We start from the raw sequence: 18,246 nt of genomic DNA on the forward strand, positions 1-18,246 counted from the left end.
TTTGTTGATAAATATTTAATTCCTGGGTTGATTTTATTACTAAATTTACTTGATTAATGACATTAGATGATAAAAACAAAGTTAACAAAGTTAATGTTTTACAGCATACTTTTTGTGAGAGGTGGGCGTGTGGGAAAGGAGGGGATTTACTAGCAATTAAAGTTGGAAACAAGTTTGGGTATTCAGTTCAGTTTTTCAGTTTGAAAGCTAATTTAGGACCAAACCTCTGGATATACTTAATAAATATTTAAAACAAAGTTGAGGTGACTAACCAAGGTTTTTGATCCAGATTATAATCTGGTTTAGAATTTTCTTTAAAGTAACTATGAAACTATAGATTATCTGACTGCTCTTTATCGTCATTTTTGTTAAAGTTACAGTCCCTTTGTTTATATACGATGCCATAATGATGAAGCAGTGTTGTCATTCAAAGTGATGGCGAGTGGGGGGCTCATCTACTTTCACATTGTACAGCACGAATCACACCCTCCCACTTCCAGTGCTCCTGCTGTCTCACAACAGCAAAAATAGACATGAGTTTCACTTCAATAATTGTATTTCTAGTACTGCTTGTTTAATATTTACTCCAGTACACAGAGGCTGAATTATTTGATGTTGCCCAACAAAAAAAAACCTGACTTGAATGAGTTATTATGATGCCAAAATATAAATCCTGAAATTAAAACCTACAACAAAACATGAAATACGCTAAATTGTGAAATATCATCAAGTGTGTGACTTTGATCATAGTCTGAAAATCTCCTGTCTCTTGCCAGGCTAAAGGCTTTCTGGGGGCTATACGGTTTCCACCCAGTCCAAAAATAACAGCAAGCTTAGATACAGCAATAGACTCACCAGCGAGGCAACGAAAGCAAGAAAACACCAGAAATGTGAAGCAGCAGATAATTACAATTTCCCCTTTTATCCTTTTTTTTTCTTCTCCCAAGTAAAACATTTAGTTTCTCATTTTTTCCGGAAAATGTCCTTTTCTGATTACCGACTGATAATGACGACTGGAAACAACACACTCTTCCAGGACAATTATGAATTTAGCTTCATACATCTTTTCAGCAAGAACAGTTTCCCTGTTTGAGCTGAAGAAAAACAACAAGAGAGCATGATGCCACCACCGTCATCTTCAATAAGCATGTTTTACAATTGGTTTCCCCACAAACAACCATTTTAAAACATTTTCTGGTCTCATCTCCCCCAGTGTCATTTCTTTGTTTCGACCATGGCTTTGTTCTTGTTCCTGTCCCATACAGGCTGTGGAATGCTTGACTAATCACTGTGCTGTCAATTTGGTTTTTCACCTGCGTTCTGGGTGTCTGCAGCTCATCTAAAGTTTGCTAATGAGAGTAGGTTTTCAGTTTATGTGAGCGGCCATGTCCTTTTTAGGTTTTTGCAGTCTCGCCCTTTTCAGTCCAGTTTCAGATGATGATGGGTAAGAACAATGAGATGTTCAAAGGTCTCCACAACTTTTTTTTTTTAGGATTTGTTTGGTGTGGTTTGTTGGTCTTCATAAGGTTGTTTGCTCACTAACAATCTTTAATAAAACTCTGAGAGCTTAACAGAAAAGCTATATTTAGGCTAAGACTAAATTACGCAGGTGGGTTCTATTTGTGATTTGGGCGACCTCTCAGGGAACTCGGTTGCACTGAATTTCATATCTAGGTATCAGAGTTAGGAGAAGTCAAAACCTAGTGCACGGCACACTTTTCCAGACTTTTCTTTGTATTGAATTTGAAGTGTCATTTACTGATTTTTTATAACTATGCACCACTTTGTGTTATCCTATCATGGGGAGAGAAATGTGAGATCTTGTGGAGGCTTATCTTAAATCTCTAGTTTTACCAAAAACCCTAGAGACACATCACTTCAAAACAGAATAGCATCTCATTTCACTTCATTCATAGATTACCAAAGACTTCTGGCTTACTTAAATCGCCTAACCACCTACATTTGACACATAAAGGAAAATGCTAAGATCAGCTGGAAGAGGATGCTGACTTATCAGTTTGAGCTGCTGTTTCCAGGACGACCAGATCCAAAGCAGGTACACTCTGGATGCCAGTCAGAAAGCCAGCTGCAGATATTATCAAATCATTTATAGCCATCATCGCCACTGACTCATATTTGAAGGGTCGCTGGGAGAGTGGTGCCTATCCACAATCGATCACAGGTCAGGATGTGGGGGGCATCCTGAACGGGTCACCAGGGGAAACACAAGACAAACAACCACGGACACACACTGATAACTAAAGGTAATTAGGGGGAAACGTTGGATTGTGGGAGGAAGCCAGAGAACCTGGTGAGGACACACAAACTCATAGGGAGATCATGCATTAACCCTGGCCAGTATTTGACCTCAAGATCTTCTTGCTGCAGTGCAAACGTTCACAACCACTGCAAAACCAGGCAGCTACATGTCAATAATAATAATAATAATAATAATATAATAATAATAATAATAATAATAAGCTTTTGAGGTACAGAGGACACTGTATTTATAATGGCCAAATGAAAAGTTAATCAGAGTCGAGCACAAACGAGCAGCCTGGAGGATAATTAAATTATTGAAACATAACGACATTATCCTCCTGCGCTTCAGGTTTCAATCTTTCTGCCCATTTATCAGTGTTTTTGCCAATATATCAGTCTTGACGTCTCTTTCTCTGGCTCGGTGCCTGGCGGTTGCAGCAACATAAACACGGAGCTGCTGGATGGGGATTTAAACAGCGGACACCTCCATGTCATTCAGCTGGTGTAACACTATTCTGCATCTGCGGTGACAGCTGAGCTAACGCTGCTGGCTGGCTGGCTGCACTGCAGTTGCTGCTAGTCTGCTTCACGGTAAAAAGACCGACAGACCGAGCCCCACCTCCGCTTGTTTTCTGACAGCTCCCAGCAGAAACACCTCGCTGTGTAACAGCGAAGCTCGGTCTACGTCTATTTTACCTGGCGGTGATAGAATGAAAGAGGGCCGCAGGCGTGTCAGTTACCTTGACGGCGAGCCTCCGAGGGTGTTTGCTTTGCGTTACCCGTCCCGTCCCAGTGAGGTCTCCCTCGGACGCAAATATCATGTCAGCCTTCCCCTGCGTTTCCCCGCTTCTTCTGCGGAGCATTATCCACTGATGCAAGGGGGCGGTGGGTCGCCACTTTAGCGCCACGGCGCGTCTCGGAGTGATGGCTCACAAATGTATTTGGTTGGTTTAAATTTGTATTTCTAACACTGACAAAAACCCCAGAAGGACACAGTCCATTCACATCTGTTGATGTAGAAGAAATAATTTTGTATATACAAGAGATCTTTTTTGCATTTTCTTCTATCTATCATTTGGTAGCCACAAATCCACCTTTAACCTCAAAAATCTTTATAGTCATTTGTGAGTGGGTTACCTTATAGGATCCACATATCAGTTTATTTGGTATTATATTACATTATATATTATTACAACAAAAACAACGACAATATCTTGTCAAGTAGGAAAAAACCCTAATGAGTTTTTCCATGTCTAAGAAAAACAACAGTAATAACAATTACACAAATTATACTAATAGTATTAATAATAATAATTGCAAACCTATTTTAAAAAATAAAGCAAATAGCTTGCAGCCAAATGATAAAACATCCCATTTTTTTGTACCCACCAATTTTAACGTTGCATGGGTCTGGTGTACCTCCAGCAGTCAGCGGGCAGGAGGTGGAGTCCATCCTGGAGAAGACACCAGTTCATCACTGGGGCAACAGAGAGGCACACAGGACATGCAACCATACACACACACACCTAAGGGTAATCAATAGAGGTCTGACTGTCCAAGAAGGTTCTCCCAGAAAGCAGACTGCAACATGCTAAAAGAAAAATCCAGAAATCTTAACATGTCTTCAAGGCACCTATAAAGGCTGCTGTTAATGTTGGCGTTAAACTACATTGTTGTTGAAAAAAATTGCACAAGTCTAAATTAAAGACAAATGTTTGCTCTCTAAGAAAAAAAACCTGAAGGTCAGAATGAAGTTTTACCAGGGAAAAGTTAAACACCAGAACCTCCATAATAATATCCCGCCAATAGAGAGATTGAAATGTTTTGACAACAAAGCTGAGGCCATGAATCACATGGGGCAATAATTTGATTATCAGCAAAGATCACAAGCTATCAGCTGATGACCATAGAAAGTAAACAACACAAAAAAGCAGAGCAATACGAGAAAGAGAAGCTGTACCTTACTTACCATCTGTAAAATCCTCTGCATTGTCTACTTAGAGAGACAAATGGAGAATTTGGTCTAATTGTCATTGTCGTCATATCAACTTTATCACCATGGCGACCCAAATAGTTCTGGTATCTACATTGGCAAGGGCCAAATAAGGCATTTAATTCAGTAATGTTGATTAGTAAATGTTTATTATTTTCCCCTTGCAGCCACACATGATTTGCTATTTAGCTTCACTGCTGAGGTTCTATCAGAAGCATCACAGAAGAGAACTGACCAGAGTCTGTCAGAGAAATTTCACTGTTGAATGACAGTTAGATGGTGGTAATGTTGTGTAAACAAGTCACAGGGTTTTCCCCAGTGTATTATAAGCCTGGCGGGCCACCAGGCTTTACTTGTGCACCCCACCAGGCTATTTATTTTATTTATTTTTAACAATTACCCTTTTTTTTTAGACTTTATAGTTGGAGTTTAGCTATTAATCTTCCAGTCTTCCAATAACACCTAATTATCAAGTGATATGTTCAAATTTCCTGTCAACTATAAGCATTTTTTAACTCAAAAACACAGCGAACCGCTGCATGACACCCCAAGCACCGGGCTTAGCAGGTTTTCTGTAATTAAATAATTTTGTTTTCTAAAGATAAACAAAAAGATGATTGACCACGTTGAATACTCACTGCAAACAGTGAATACTTAATAGGTACCCTAACTGCTTGTTGTTCACACAATTTCGTTAAAATCTAAATATAGCCCTCATGCCTATGCTTCCCAATAGTTATTTATAAGAAACTTGTGTGGATGTAGGGGAACAACTCCACATCCTACTAGGTCCTCATGCTGCCATCTGACGCTGAGGTGTTCCGTCACTGAGACAAAAACAAACCAAAGATAACTCATGACATCAGGTCCTGCCAACTTCAGTTCCTGGATGAAGGTTCCCAGTTGATCCCACTTCCAAGCCGGATTTCTAAAAAAAAAAAAAAAAAAAAAAAAAGGCTGCTGGGCAAAGAAAGGAAAAAAAAAGAAAAGAAAAAGAAACACCGGAATGAGGAAATTGGCCATCGGCAAAACAAAGTTGTTCATTGCTGATAACCGTGCAACCTGATGAACCGCGGGTCAGTCAACCCGAGTCCTTCAGACGAGTTCGCAGCTCCTCTCGTACCTTCTCCACATGCTCTATCCAGCCACCCCGCATCCAGCGATGTCCCTCCTGTTCCTCACGGTGCTCTCCTCACTCATGCTGCATGATGCTGAGGCGTGGAGCGCCGGCGTGAAGTATGCGGTGAACTGCCCGGACAGATGCAGCGTGGACCGCTGCGGCGACACGCAGCGCTGTACGCGGACCGTCCTGGACGACTGCGGCTGCTGCCAGGTCTGCGCGGCCGGCAGAAACGAGCACTGTTACCGCACGGTGTCCGGGATGCACGGCGTCAAGTGCGGACCGGGGCTGTTCTGCGAGTTCTACAAGGATGAGGACGATTATGGAGACGAATACGGGATTTGCAAAGGTGTGACCTGAAATCTTAGTCGTATTATTATTATTTATTTATTTTTTGAGTACTGCATCTTATGCTCAAATCCTGATCCTTTTATGGTTTTACAACCTTTCCTTTTAGCGCTCTGGTCAGCAATTTATCCACAATCTTATAGTCTATAAATAAGCCATATATCTCCAGACCTAATTTGATTATCCATAGTAAAATGTTGCATTTATATGCACTATCGTTTCTCCACTCAAATATATTTTATGTAATTTGGGCTTTTGTGACAAAACCAGTGTTTTCCTTTGCTTTGCAGACTGCCCGTATGGGACCTATGGGGTTGAGTGCCGCAAGACCTGCAGCTGCAAAGGAGGCATTTGTGACAGGGAAACTGGAGCTTGTCTTACCCTCACATTCTTTGCCAAAATTGCCAGCAAGCTCAAAACTGGACCACAAACAGGTGAGTCTGTGCTTTCCGACAAATTGCTCTCAATGTACATTATATCACATTAGATCTCAGTATGTGAAAAGAGGAAAGAAAAAATGAACTCCTTCACTTGTTTTCTCAGGGTCTGAAGTGGGATCAGGACAAGTGGTTGCACAGAGCACAGACAGATCCACGGCTCCAAAAAGACTGAACCCTCGCTGACAAAAAGAGAAACAACCCTTCAAATGTTCAGTCCACTATTGCATTAATTTATAAATAAACCAAAATGTATGTTTTAACAAAAAACTTTTTGACCAGCATTTCAAAACTTGTTTGATTTTTGTTTCATCTTTTATATAGATATGCAGTGTTATCTCTGCTCTTTAATTGTTGCTTTTCTTTTTCTTTTTTTTCTATTATGATGTTTGATAAAGCCTGTTTTAATATTAAATTAAATCAAAAGGCACATTACAGTTCCTTGTATTGCATACTGGCTTGAAGTCGTCAGAATGAGTATAAAACATTTACGAAGCCTAATTTCCTGACACCAATAACATGTCCAGAATTGTTAAAGCAGACTGCTGTACTGTAACCAACAACTTGATAGTGGAAATGTCCTGAAATTTCCAGGATTACTAGATTTTCATGTTGCAGATGTAACATTTAGGTCAAAAACAATATGCCTTCAAATCAGAAAAAGTTAAACGTGACCTTAGATGAAGCATAAAGTCCATAAGAGCAAAATTGTTAGAAATTTTTACAGGAGTTTTACAGCACTTATCTTGTAGAATTAAAACTCTTCAGAGATTTAAATCAAAAAGAGAAAAATACATTCTAAATGTTGACATTATGTTGTTCATTTTTTCCTATCACCATTTTAATAACTTTTTAAACGTTGACACATACTGACAACATTTCTTTGTCTGCAATGTACAGGATGTGATAAGGCAAATCATTGGAAATTGAACCTAAATTGGAAATCACTGAAATAAATATAAATGAAGGAATGTTTGATTCCTATTGGCCTTTGTGTTTTTTTGGTGATCTTTTGCATTGTATATTGTTTCTTATTAAATGTAACTTACAGCAATATTTTTGTTCATTTAACACTTATTTCCATGATTATCCAGTTTTTATTGGGGGGAAAAAAAGCATCATATGTAGCTCTCTGTCCTTGTTTGAACATACTCCACAATAAAAACTTATAACTGACTTTTGTCACTTTTGTCACTTGAAGTCTTATGTCTTATATATTCCTGGAGCTTCTGGAGTTTGCTGATTTGCAAGTACCGCACGTCCATAAAAACTTTTAGTCGAACATTTTCAAACATTCTTTTAGTATTTCTGAGTTTTCCTGTGCCAAACTTTAGTTTTGAACTCAGATATAGTTGAACAAATGTCACAGGAAAATAATATCTCTGCAGACAAACTCTACAGATCTGCTTCACAGGTAAATAAATAATAGAAGCTTTGGAGCTTAACAAGCTGTGCAAAAAGATGGCAAAGAAGTGTGCACCCTGAGGAAGAAGAGTTTTTTTATATCCATCAAATTCACATGCCATGACACTGAAGCTAGGGATTTTTTTTCCCACATTCTTGACTTTTAAATAGTGAGGTGGCCTAACATCCACAAAGGTAGAAAATCAAATAAATCGGTGTTCCCAAGCAAGCAAAATGTCTCACTGATGTAAAAATCTGTTAAAAGTGCTGAAATACAAAGACATTATAAGAGAAGTGTTATGAACTTTTACTTAACCTGGAAAAAGACACATTTCTAACAAGCTTATCTATTCATACAGCATGTTGTCGATATTATAAATGATTGAATACAATATTTAAAAAGCCTTTCATGGTTTTTATTCTGTAAACATTGTCACTTTATAATATATTGAGGCTTCTCCACTAAAATAAAGTGCAGCATTGTTAAAGTACTTCAATTTCAAAAAAAGTAATTACCGTAATAAGTAATACCAGACAAATGTTCACAATAATTCTCCCTTAGCTATAAATAACTCCTATTAACCTCACCTCTCACCCTTTCTGGTAGGAAAATGTTTTCCCGTATTCAGGCTGTTTATTTCCTGTGCTTCCTGACACCTGTGAAAATGGTACTTCTTCCTGTTGTTGTTGTGTCTGCCCAGGAATTTAAAGCAGTTTTTTTTTTTTTTTTTCCAAAGTGACACTGCAAGAGCTTGGAATTTATCAGTGATATATGACTGCCACGGCTCAGTCGACTGTTTGAGAGTTAGCTCTTTTTATTGTTATTGCCAAACTGAGAGCTGACATCTCAACATCAAGTGAGCAGATTGCGTCCAAGAGAAATCATTGGCATATCAACATTTATGAGATGTGCAAAATTATATGTAAATTCATGATAAAAAGAAAACTCCTTTGAGACGAACCAATGTGAAAAGTTGAAATGTAAGGTTCTGAAAGAGTAGGAAGCAAAGACTTTTCTGATCTTTATGTTTATCATAAACATTTGGAATTTGCTGACCTAATTTTAAGAAATTGTTTGCAAACTGATAATCTGAATTTTAGATTTAAAAACATATAGGAATACCATTGTGAAAGGATTCAAATTTCATCACAAGTGGAAAAAGGAACTGACAAACTAAAAGGACGAGAGTTAAAAAGAATAATGAAATACATTGAAACAGATTGTCATATATTTCAAATAAACACGCTGTAGTGTGTGTTTTTTTTTTAGTTTTTTTTTTGGGGGGGGGGTGCAAAAGGGGTCATCAATGTCACCAAGCACATATTTATATCAGTTAATTAAAATGAAAAAATCTATTTAAACCAACCCTGTCAGCCTGCTAATTTAGGTATTTTCTTTGGTTGACCACAATTGTTTGGAAAGTTGAGTTCAGTTTCTCTGGTCACACCCATGTCTGATTGATTATTGAACAGCCCCGATCTGAAAAAAAAACAACAAAAAAACAAACAAACAAAAAGAAACTCAAAAGCAAAAGAAAATCAAAGTTATTGACATGTCACAGCCTGGGAAAGGTACAATGACATTTCTAAAGCTTTGGATCTTCAAGTACAGTGAAGATCCAACCCTTCCAACCAAAATAACTCCATGAGGGAATCATCCAGGGGCCATAAAAAGAAAAGAACATTTAAACCACTGCAAAACACATGAACCTAATTGTTCATTGGTTATCAAAAAGAAAATACTAATATCTTGAGGTTAACTTTAGCTTTGGTGGCTGCTTGTCAAAAATAGAGGAGAGGAGTACTGCAGTAAATTCCAGTGGATTGAAACTGTTACATTTAAAAAGCAACATTCACCCCAGAGATTTCGAATAGCATGAAATCAGATTAACGTGCTTAGCCGTACAGACAGATATGGTGGTCGTCTATGTGGGGGCAGGAGCGTTCTCAAGTGCTCGGGCTCAAGTGTTCCTCTAGTTCCCTTGAGAACCAGCAGGTCGAAGTCCTGCAACCAAAACAAAGGAGCCTTGAAAATAACAGGAAAGCATTGGTGAGAAAACCTCTTTATCTGACTCCCTGAGCACGTCACTGCGGCCGCTGTAAAAACAAAGGTGCGTGAATGAAGTAGTAAATAACACCGATTTACTAATAATAGATACAAATAGATGTTCTGGTATTTACAGTGTGACCCTAGCCTCAACAGGCTGTTTACCAGAACGGTGGAGTGACAGGATTTATTGGAAACAACACATGCACCGTGCAAACAAGGAAATTAAAGTACGCGATTGATTACATTGATTAGAAACATCAAAACGGAGGCCAGTAAAGAGAAACAGGAAATGCATCATCTCACTGACTGGAATGATGGGAACTCAGGCAGATGGATACATTTTTTTTTGTCTTCCTCCTAATTTTCTCTCCAACCCTGATTTTCTTTTTTTTTCTGCTTGTGTTTCCCAGACAACATTTAAACCAGCAAAAAGGAAGCTAGATTCTGTAGCTTTGGCCTTTGCGACTTTGCAGATTTCTGACCTAAAAGTGACTTTTAATCTTGATTCGATAACACAAGGAGCAACATGTCTCAGTAAAAACATAGAGAGTAGCTTAGAAAGCAAAATGTTCAGAATCTCTACCCAAGTCTGTGGCGTTTCACGTGTTTAGGCACAATTTTTCTTTGAATTCAAGTTCTTGCATAACTACAATGCAACAACGTGAGTAAGCTGCTAACAAGAATATTCCTGTATGTAAGGCTTCGTTGTTGCTGAACAATTAACTTTTTATTTTGCCTTTTGAATGTAGCTGATTGCAGATACCCTCTAAGGTCATAAGAAAGATGAAGATTGGTAAGAATGAGAAAATGTTACTATTATTTACTCTTGCCTTCCACATGGTGACATCGTTTGAAAAGCTGGACAGGTTGCCATTTTGGAAGCTGATGCTGGTTTGCTTGAATTCTGAAAAATAAACCGAGTCTACGATTTTCCTTAAAGAAATCAACTTATTAACGAACATGCAGACCACAAATACACTTTGGGCACAGCAGATTCAAACACGTTGCTAGTTTCTTCCTTAGAACTTTCCATGCAAACATAGAGTGAGACGTGCCTGAGAGAACAGCTGAGTTAATGGTTGTCACAAAATGACTACAGTGAGAACTTCCTTGGGATAAGCAGCCTTTTCTGTGAGGAGCATCTACATGTGGAACTTCCTACTTCCTGAATTCCTGAATTACTTCCTATCTGGTATCATTCTAGAGGCACTATGCTGAAACATTTTCAAAAGTACCACCTATGCACATATGGATGTTTGCAATCATCCTTTATTCAATTCGATGGTATTATATTTTGTTTTACTTTAAATTGCAGGGTATGTTTTTCCTGTTTTGTACTAGTATCTTAATTGAGTGTTCATAATTCACTTTCTACCAACAAAATGCAATGCTTCTTAACATAAATAAAGTGCTCACACATGTTTATCTGGATTATTAGAGAGGTATTGTCTGATGTCAAATCATTGATGGAGTCACATTTTTATCAGATGTCAAAATGTGATCAGAAAAATTGCCACTTTTAAACCTATAATTGCAAAAATTTGTAAAATATCTTCCTCGTTGAAAGAGTGAATGGTTTCCTGCAAAACCTAATGCTAACTGTATTACCTAATCTTAACAAAATTGTAAACTGCACAAATAATAATAAAAAAAATCTTAATCATAATTACGTGACTGCAAGAATTGCAAAACCCAGACAGACACCTGCTAACCCTTTTCATATAGATTTTCATATACAATTCTGAGGCGATTGTAGTTTATTATGGGACATAAGAGCCACTACTATATAAAAATGTGTGCCAAGGACCGCGTTTGCAAAAACGAACATTTAAACGCAAACTTGAAATGTCTTAATAAATAATTTCATAATTCATCAGCAGAGGGCGCTGTTACAACATGCAAAAAGTCAGACGTGACCTTGAACGGAATGACAGCTCACCCTAACTCTGAGAGGATAATGGATCATTATTACATCCACATATAGCCGCTCATAGATTATTCATGTGCCATAATACGTGCATGTGTACACTTTATGCGTATAGGAATCCAAGCGGGTTAGATTTGTAAATTTAACGCAAAGAAATGGAGAAATGAGACAAGCATTTCTTTCTTGTTACTGCGGAACTACTTGAAATATCCGAACAGACTCCATTATGGAAATAGATACATGGGGTCAGTGAATGCTTTGATTTACAAAAACTTTCTACTATATATATATTTTTAAAATTAAAACTAGGACTGCTTTGTTGGAATGCTCTGTATTAATTTGTTTCTCGTTTTGAATCATTGTCTACTCCACTGGTCAGCAAATGTTAAGATTGCTTTGAATGCAGTTCAGCTGAGAGTCATGCAGGTTTTTTTTTTTAACAGCCTGAAATGTATTTATATTCTGATTATGCTGAGCAGACTGGAAGCAGAAATCCCAAAACAAGCGTCTTTGAAGGTGTGGTGACTTTAGGGATAAAATTAGGTTTAGTTTATGTCAGTGGTCTGCAGAAAATAGGGTGTTTTATAATTGTCCTTTCTCTCTCTCTCTCTTGCTCTCTCTCTCTCTCTTCTCTCTCTCTCTTTCTCTCTCTCTGTGTCTTTCTTTGATTATCCAAGAGAGAAGCTTATGTTGAGTAATTTTAAGCAGACACTGACTTTTTCTGCCTTTCTTGACATCAAATCCAAGTTTAGTCCATTTGGATGTCATGTTATGTATGACAAATTTTCAGTATTTTTTTTTTTTCATTTTACGTATTAACACATAAAATGAAAAGGTTTACATTTGAAAGTCATATATTTAGAAAGTAGAGCTTAGTGACACTTAGTGTAGTAAAAAAAAAATCCCAGCTATGCTAAATATGTAGCTTACTACTTTATTCTGCAACATCAACTTTGCAGCGTTCTGTTGCTACGTTGTATTTATACTGGGATGTTATCCTCCGCCCCTCTAAAAATAAAAGAGTGGTGCCTTGCAGAAGTCAAAGGTCTCTGAGTTCAGGTTCAGAGAAAGCGTTGTTGTGGTATGTATGAACTCTTGAGCCTTTATTTACAGTGTGAGCATGCTCATTGTCCTTCACTGTTCTTAGGTGTGATGTTATTCCCCTCATCTATGCGCCCACTTTCAAAACAAACTAAACAGAGCCTTTGCTGAAAAAGCAGGAAAGTATTAGAATGATTGTTGTGCTTCTCACTGCTATTAACAGTAAATAGAAATAAATAAATGAGTGTAACTTCCATCACTGAGGAAATATGATTATATTTTGAAGAACCATGCATGTCTTAGTTTTTATGTGATAAACTTTTTTTCCCCTCCCAAACTGTAACAATGAATTAAATACACAGCAGCCAATTTGGATGTTGAACTTGGATCAGATAGGGAACTATTAATTTCCCAAGTCTATATTCAGATTTCTCTTAGTTTTATGTGATTCATCTAAACATGCTGTGTGAAAGGTACTCCTGCTGTTCAGTGCACATCAAAAGCCTTTTGGGAATGTTCCAGATGAGTATGAATTAAAACAATATTTTAATTATTATTATATATCTCAAATTGTAAAATGATTGAATTAAAATAACTTTATTCCAACCCAACAGGAAAACCCTTTCGTCTGCTTGGATCTCCAAAAAAATTCCCGTCATCTTTCCAGAAGTCACCGACTGTCCGAAACCTCTGACTGTAAGGTCATGAGAACCCCAAGACTCATTGGGGGTAAAAAAATGCAACTCCCAGAGGCTCATTGTATGAAGATTCACTCATTCTGATCTTATTAGTTGTCTGTCGGACGAATTCTTTCAGAATCCTCACGGGAGAAGTTGCAGCTCCAGTTTGTTTACAGACGACCACTTCCTACGCCAATGAGGTCACAGCGCGTCGTGTTCAACATTCCTTGTGCTGCAAATATAATAAAATGTGCTGAAGGACGACCGAGCACATGTGGTTCAGAGCCCACTGTTGTTTATTCTCAACACTTAGTTTGGAGTTAGTATGGGTGGGCTTCTTATAACACCCAGCAGACACACCCTGCGTGGGATAAGCTCGAAATAGTGGTACTAAATTCCTGATTAAAATTGTGCGAATGTTAGTATAATGCAGTAACTCAAATTATTACACTCAAGAACCAGATAAGATATGAAAAAATATATACAAAAGCAATTGATTTCGCAAAAGTGAAAAGAAAATTAATAATAAGCTGAAAATGTAAGGTTAAAAATGCTATTTAATTGTATAAAGATTTCCGTCTTTGCTCAGGTCCCATTGACTCAGATCACAAAAGCTCAGGGCTTAGATCTACACTGACAACCATCAAAATGTGAATGTGAAACATTTTTTGTGATTTGAAAAAAATAAAAAAATTCTTTGTGCAGCAGTGAGAGATGGTTGTGCTTGTTCTTAGAAATCAGCACCAAGCTGTGAACAGATGCAATATACAGGCGACCTGTAGGGGCACTGTGGAGGATTCATTGAGGATCCAACTGCTGACACTAACTGCAAGATACATTGAGAAAATGATGTTTTTGAAACTGCCTTTCTAATCTTTTCTCCTTTTTTTAATAAAGAAGGAAATTAAGTTGCCTATACTAGTTTTTTTACAGCTTGATGAGTGTAATTTTCCAAACTTGACTGATGTGACCTCTTATCTGCAGAATCTAGAATCTAGATTGAATCCTCAGCATCCGAGGAATCATAGGATGCTGATTCCTCCAGCGAATCAGCATCCTATGGGTTCTTATCAAGCTTGAAAGACAAAAATGAACACAGCTTGGCTCTTACTCATCATGCTGACAATGCTAACAGTTTGAGATCTGACAATATGACACTATAAAAACGAGGTGTTTAACAGAAAAAAGCTGATCAATGATACACATGAGTATGGATTTGTGGCCAACTGTATGTGGTAATTTGTTTTATTTTTTTGTTTTCTTAGAGACTGTAAACATTGGTCAGACCAAAAGTGGCAAAAATATTTATGCAAATATCAAAGCGGCTCATCTCTACGCAAAATTAAAGTTTAATGAAAAGGATTTGAGGGTGAATTTATTTGTATTGTTCAACAAAAAAAATGTTTCTGATACAGGAAATATTACTGCAACGTCTAAATAAATTAGGGGTAAAGGTAAAGCATGTGACTTCAAAATGGAAAATAACTCTAAGGATGTCACAAAGCTGCTCTTTGTGATGAGCAGCCATCACAAAGAGCTGGTCTCAGTTTCATATAAAATCTGTGAGCAGAGCACAGAATATGTGGTTGAGCCAAGATGAATGGGCCAAACCTGCAGCAAGTCATTCTAAGATAATTGTGCAGCATAACCAAAAAGTTTGACCCAAGTCAAAATGTTTGAAAGTTAGGTTTATGGTTAGTTCTTCTGCCAAACACAAAGGAAACTTATGTCGACTTGGAAAGGTGACACTGCAAAAAGGACTTGTGTGTGTTTGAAGAAATTAAAGTAAAAAAAAAAAAAAATCTCAAAAGTATTCTCCCAAAATTCTGGAAATTCACAAATTGAAAAAATTCTATTAATCCTAATTTCAACTCTGTATCCTAATCTTTATCCTTTGTATGCATCCAGAGGGGAAATGCTGCTCCTCAGTAGAAATGTTCCCGAGAAGGAACCATTGCATCACTATGGAGCGAGAAAACATTTAGGATAGTCCCAAATAAACAAGACTGTAGTTTCCGTGGTGTGTATACAGCTGGGTTTTCACCAAAGCGAGGGCCGAGACTAAATAAATGTTTGTTGAGCTGCATTTACACAGCCATTAGTTCATGTCATCATTTTGAAGACACCTTGGAACTGTGCTGACTCCCTCCGTCTCCCTCCACTCTCTGTGTTCGGGGTTAGTCACAGATGATGAATGGAAAATGCACATTTTTTTATTCCTCTTTATGATTCATAGGAAAAAGAAAATTCTCGGCTGTTGATTCAGATGTTTAAAATGAGTGGAAGACCGTTTGAAAGGTCAAAAAGCTCCCTTTTCCGTCTGTTCATTGTGGAATACAAGAGAAAGTCAGACACACTCTGAGCTGGTTTCCAACACAGCTCTCGTTCTAAGACTTCCTCAAACATACTCATGCACTCTTTCTCCCTCCCTCTCCTCCTTCCTCCTCCCTCTTCTTCCTCCTCCTCCTCTCTGTAGCCAACTACACACAGCCTGAGCCTCACCAGGCAGAATGACTGGAGGAGTTGGGGCTGCATTTTGCAGTGCCTGGAGTGAGACTTGTGTGCGTGTTTTTGTGACTGTGCAGGTCTCTGGGTGGACTTCAGCTGTAAGGGTACCGTGCCCCCCCTCCCCATCCCCATGTGTGTGTTTGACCATGACAGTCGTCCTGAGCACAAGGAAGACTTTTCTCAGAATGCAGATGGCGTGAGCAGCCAGGGTAAAAGTTTCTAACAGCTCACGTCTGAGCCTCGGTTAATTCAGTCAGTCCGCTCTGCACAGTCTGACTCAGTCAGGGGAGAAACAGCAGCAGCCGGAGCAGCTGAGAGGGACTCCTACTTGAGCTTGTCTCAGACTTGGATTTCTGTTGTTGATTGATTACCTGTCAGTGGACTGGAGACCCGAGCCGTGCATCACCAGTCAACAGAGCCGAAGGATTCAACAAGGCTGTCTGTGTAAGAAGGTGGGTCTGGCTCTGTTTCGGTGGTGGTTTTGATCTCAATTTCTGTTCTTTGGAGGCGTAAATATCTATAGTTCTCCAGCATCTTATTATGTGAGTGTGAGAATCCGAAAGGGAAATGTGTAATATTCACCTCCACGTAAAAAAATAAACAGCTGTGACACATTTTGCAGCATTGCAGCATCTGAGAAAACAACTAACTACAATAACTTAGTTGACTGAAAAAAAAGAGCCGTCTGATCAAGAGTTGACAGTTTAATTGAATGATCGATCATGTAATGGCAATGTGACATATTATTACAGATTAAAATCGGTAACACTGCAAAAAGGACAAAAGTTATTAAAATGCACAACACCTGTGGCTTCATTAGACCAGAGCTTTACATGCTTCCAACAGATTTCCATATATTTCTGCTGTTTTACATGCAAGATCCCTACTAGATCCTTCCAAAGCAGTGACGTCTGTCAGGCTTTTGGGTAAGCTGAATATGCTATAACTCTATTATCTCTGGATTAATGTACCGGTCGTGTACCAAGTGCCAGGATCTCACTGATTGCAAGTGCTGACAGGCTGGACTAGACCAAAGTAAGATGTGGAAAATTGTTGAATGATGTGAAGATGGACTTCAACGGACAGGTCAGAGATGTTGATAAAATGGCTTAAAGGATGGAAAATTCATCTCTGCAGCTTCTGTCCGCTGCCGGCCTCATGGCTTAATGGAAAAGGGAAGATGTGAAAGCAAACAGGGGGACGGGCCGAGGTAAAAGGAGGGATGATGACCCTCCTGCACTAGGAATGTATGCAGCAGACACAAGCTGTGCTGCTGGAAAGCCACAGGGATCAGGTTCCCTGTGTCAGCTGCTGGTTCGACTGATCCCTGATCTGACTTTATGATATCTGCTTATGAAGAGACGGAGGGGGAAGACTAGCACTTGAACAACATGGGGGTAGAGATCACTTTGGCGGTGTGAAAAAAACAAACAAAATAAATACATTTTTCGGAAACACTTGTTTGTGTCCTGTTAGGTGAGTGCAGAGGACAAAAAACAAAACCGGGCAACAAAGATTCATGAGAAGGAGCTGAAATATGACACACAGGTGCCAGAATTTGAGAGGTCAGTTGATAATGACTGCATTTCTCACCTGTGTTTCTTCCTAGAGTGCCTTGTAAAAAGTATTTATAGCGCTTGTGCTGTTCTACATTTTGTCACATGAAAAGCACAAACTAGAATGTATCTTATTGAGATTTTATGTAACACAAAGTAACACATAACTTTGAAGTGGGGGGTAAAATGGCACGTGTTCTCAAAATGCTGTATAAAGAACAGTTTTAAAGATGGGTTTCTTTTAATCTGATACCTTTAAATCAAATGTCAATCAACAAAGGAAACCAACTAACTGATAGACTGAGTCCCCCTGTGTGTAATTTAATCTCACTAAGAAATGAAGCTGTTATGTAGATTTGTGGGAGAATATTAGTGAACAAACAAGATTCATCCAAGAAGTGTAGCCGACAAGTCAGGGAGAAAGTTGTGGAGAAGATGAAAGCAGATTTAGGTTATAGATTATCATTTCAAATCCTGGGCATCTCACAAAGTGCCAATCAGTTCATCGTCTGCAAATTGGAAAGAGCATGTCACAATTGCTAACCCGCCAAGACAAGAATTTCCACCTAAAAAGATGAGTGGGGAAAGAAGTGACTCTGGAGGAGCTGGAGAGATCCACAGATCAGATGGGATTTTCTGTTGACAGGTGCCAGTGGGGAGGCATTAATTAAAAAAAAAAACATGCCACACTTTTCAGGTTTGAAAAACTTTTAAAAGTTTGTAATGTTTTTTTTATTTTCCTTTACAATGAGAAGCTGCATCGCATAAAATTCCTATAAAGTAACGTTTGTTGTTGGTGACAGAATGTGGTGAGGGTTAATGGTTCAATCAATCAATCAATCAATCAATCAATCAATCAATCAATCAATCAATCAATCAATCAATCAATCAATCAATCAATCAATCAATCAATCAATCAA

At 38.3% G+C, this 18,246-nt stretch overlaps 3 protein-coding genes and 1 long non-coding RNA gene across 11 annotated transcripts in view; 3 read left to right on the forward strand and 1 right to left on the reverse strand.

Moving 5' to 3' along the window:
* The window catches only part of LOC103473888 (probable E3 ubiquitin-protein ligase HERC1), a 49,602-nt gene extending 45,036 nt beyond the window's left edge, over nucleotides 1-4,566 (reverse strand). For 7 of the 8 annotated variants that reach the window (XM_017307853.1, XM_017307854.1, XM_017307856.1 and 4 more), the window contains exon 1: nucleotides 3,003-3,123. The gene's annotated coding sequence lies outside the window, so the exon portion shown is untranslated. Of the gene's footprint in view, nucleotides 1-3,002; nucleotides 3,124-3,651; nucleotides 3,717-4,231 lie in introns of those variants that run through there. The other variant, XM_017307852.1, reaches the window with a different exon arrangement.
* Nucleotides 4,567-5,227: 661 nt separating this feature from the next.
* On the forward strand, nucleotides 5,228-7,336 carry esm1 (endothelial cell-specific molecule 1). Its single transcript, XM_008424526.2, has 3 exons — nucleotides 5,228-5,724; nucleotides 6,014-6,157; nucleotides 6,267-7,336. The coding sequence occupies exons 1-3, from the start codon at nucleotides 5,388-5,390 to the stop codon at nucleotides 6,344-6,346; spliced, it is 561 nt and encodes a 186-aa protein (XP_008422748.1). The 5' UTR covers nucleotides 5,228-5,387; the 3' UTR covers nucleotides 6,347-7,336.
* Nucleotides 7,337-11,974: 4,638 nt separating this feature from the next.
* Nucleotides 11,975-14,170, forward strand: LOC103473891 (uncharacterized). The gene is made up of 2 exons (XR_535086.1): nucleotides 11,975-13,311; nucleotides 13,399-14,170. It is a non-coding gene; the product is annotated as an uncharacterized LOC103473891 (long non-coding RNA).
* Nucleotides 14,171-15,773: 1,603 nt separating this feature from the next.
* The window catches only part of arhgap24 (Rho GTPase activating protein 24), a 69,207-nt gene continuing 66,734 nt past the window's right edge, over nucleotides 15,774-18,246 (forward strand). The window contains exon 1 of the mRNA XM_008424527.2: nucleotides 15,774-16,222. The gene's annotated coding sequence lies outside the window, so the exon portion shown is untranslated. The remainder of the gene's footprint in view (nucleotides 16,223-18,246) is intronic.

This window comes from Poecilia reticulata, linkage group LG12 (assembly GCF_000633615.1).
Source record: "Poecilia reticulata strain Guanapo linkage group LG12, Guppy_female_1.0+MT, whole genome shotgun sequence".
NCBI classification, from domain to species: Eukaryota; Metazoa; Chordata; class Actinopteri; order Cyprinodontiformes; family Poeciliidae; genus Poecilia; species Poecilia reticulata.

What these genes read in the sequence shown, in the direction of transcription:
- esm1 (XM_008424526.2), top strand. Translation starts at nt 5,388, where the DNA reads ATGCTCTATCCAGCCACCCCGCATCCAGCGATGTCCCTCCTGTTCCTC. An exon ending in CGAATACGGGATTTGCAAAG is followed by an intron (nt 5,725 to 6,013) that starts GTGTGACCTGAA and finishes TTTGCTTTGCAG; the next exon opens with ACTGCCCGTATGGGACCTAT. An exon ending in CAAAACTGGACCACAAACAG is followed by an intron (nt 6,158 to 6,266) that starts GTGAGTCTGTGC and finishes TTGTTTTCTCAG; the next exon opens with GGTCTGAAGTGGGATCAGGA.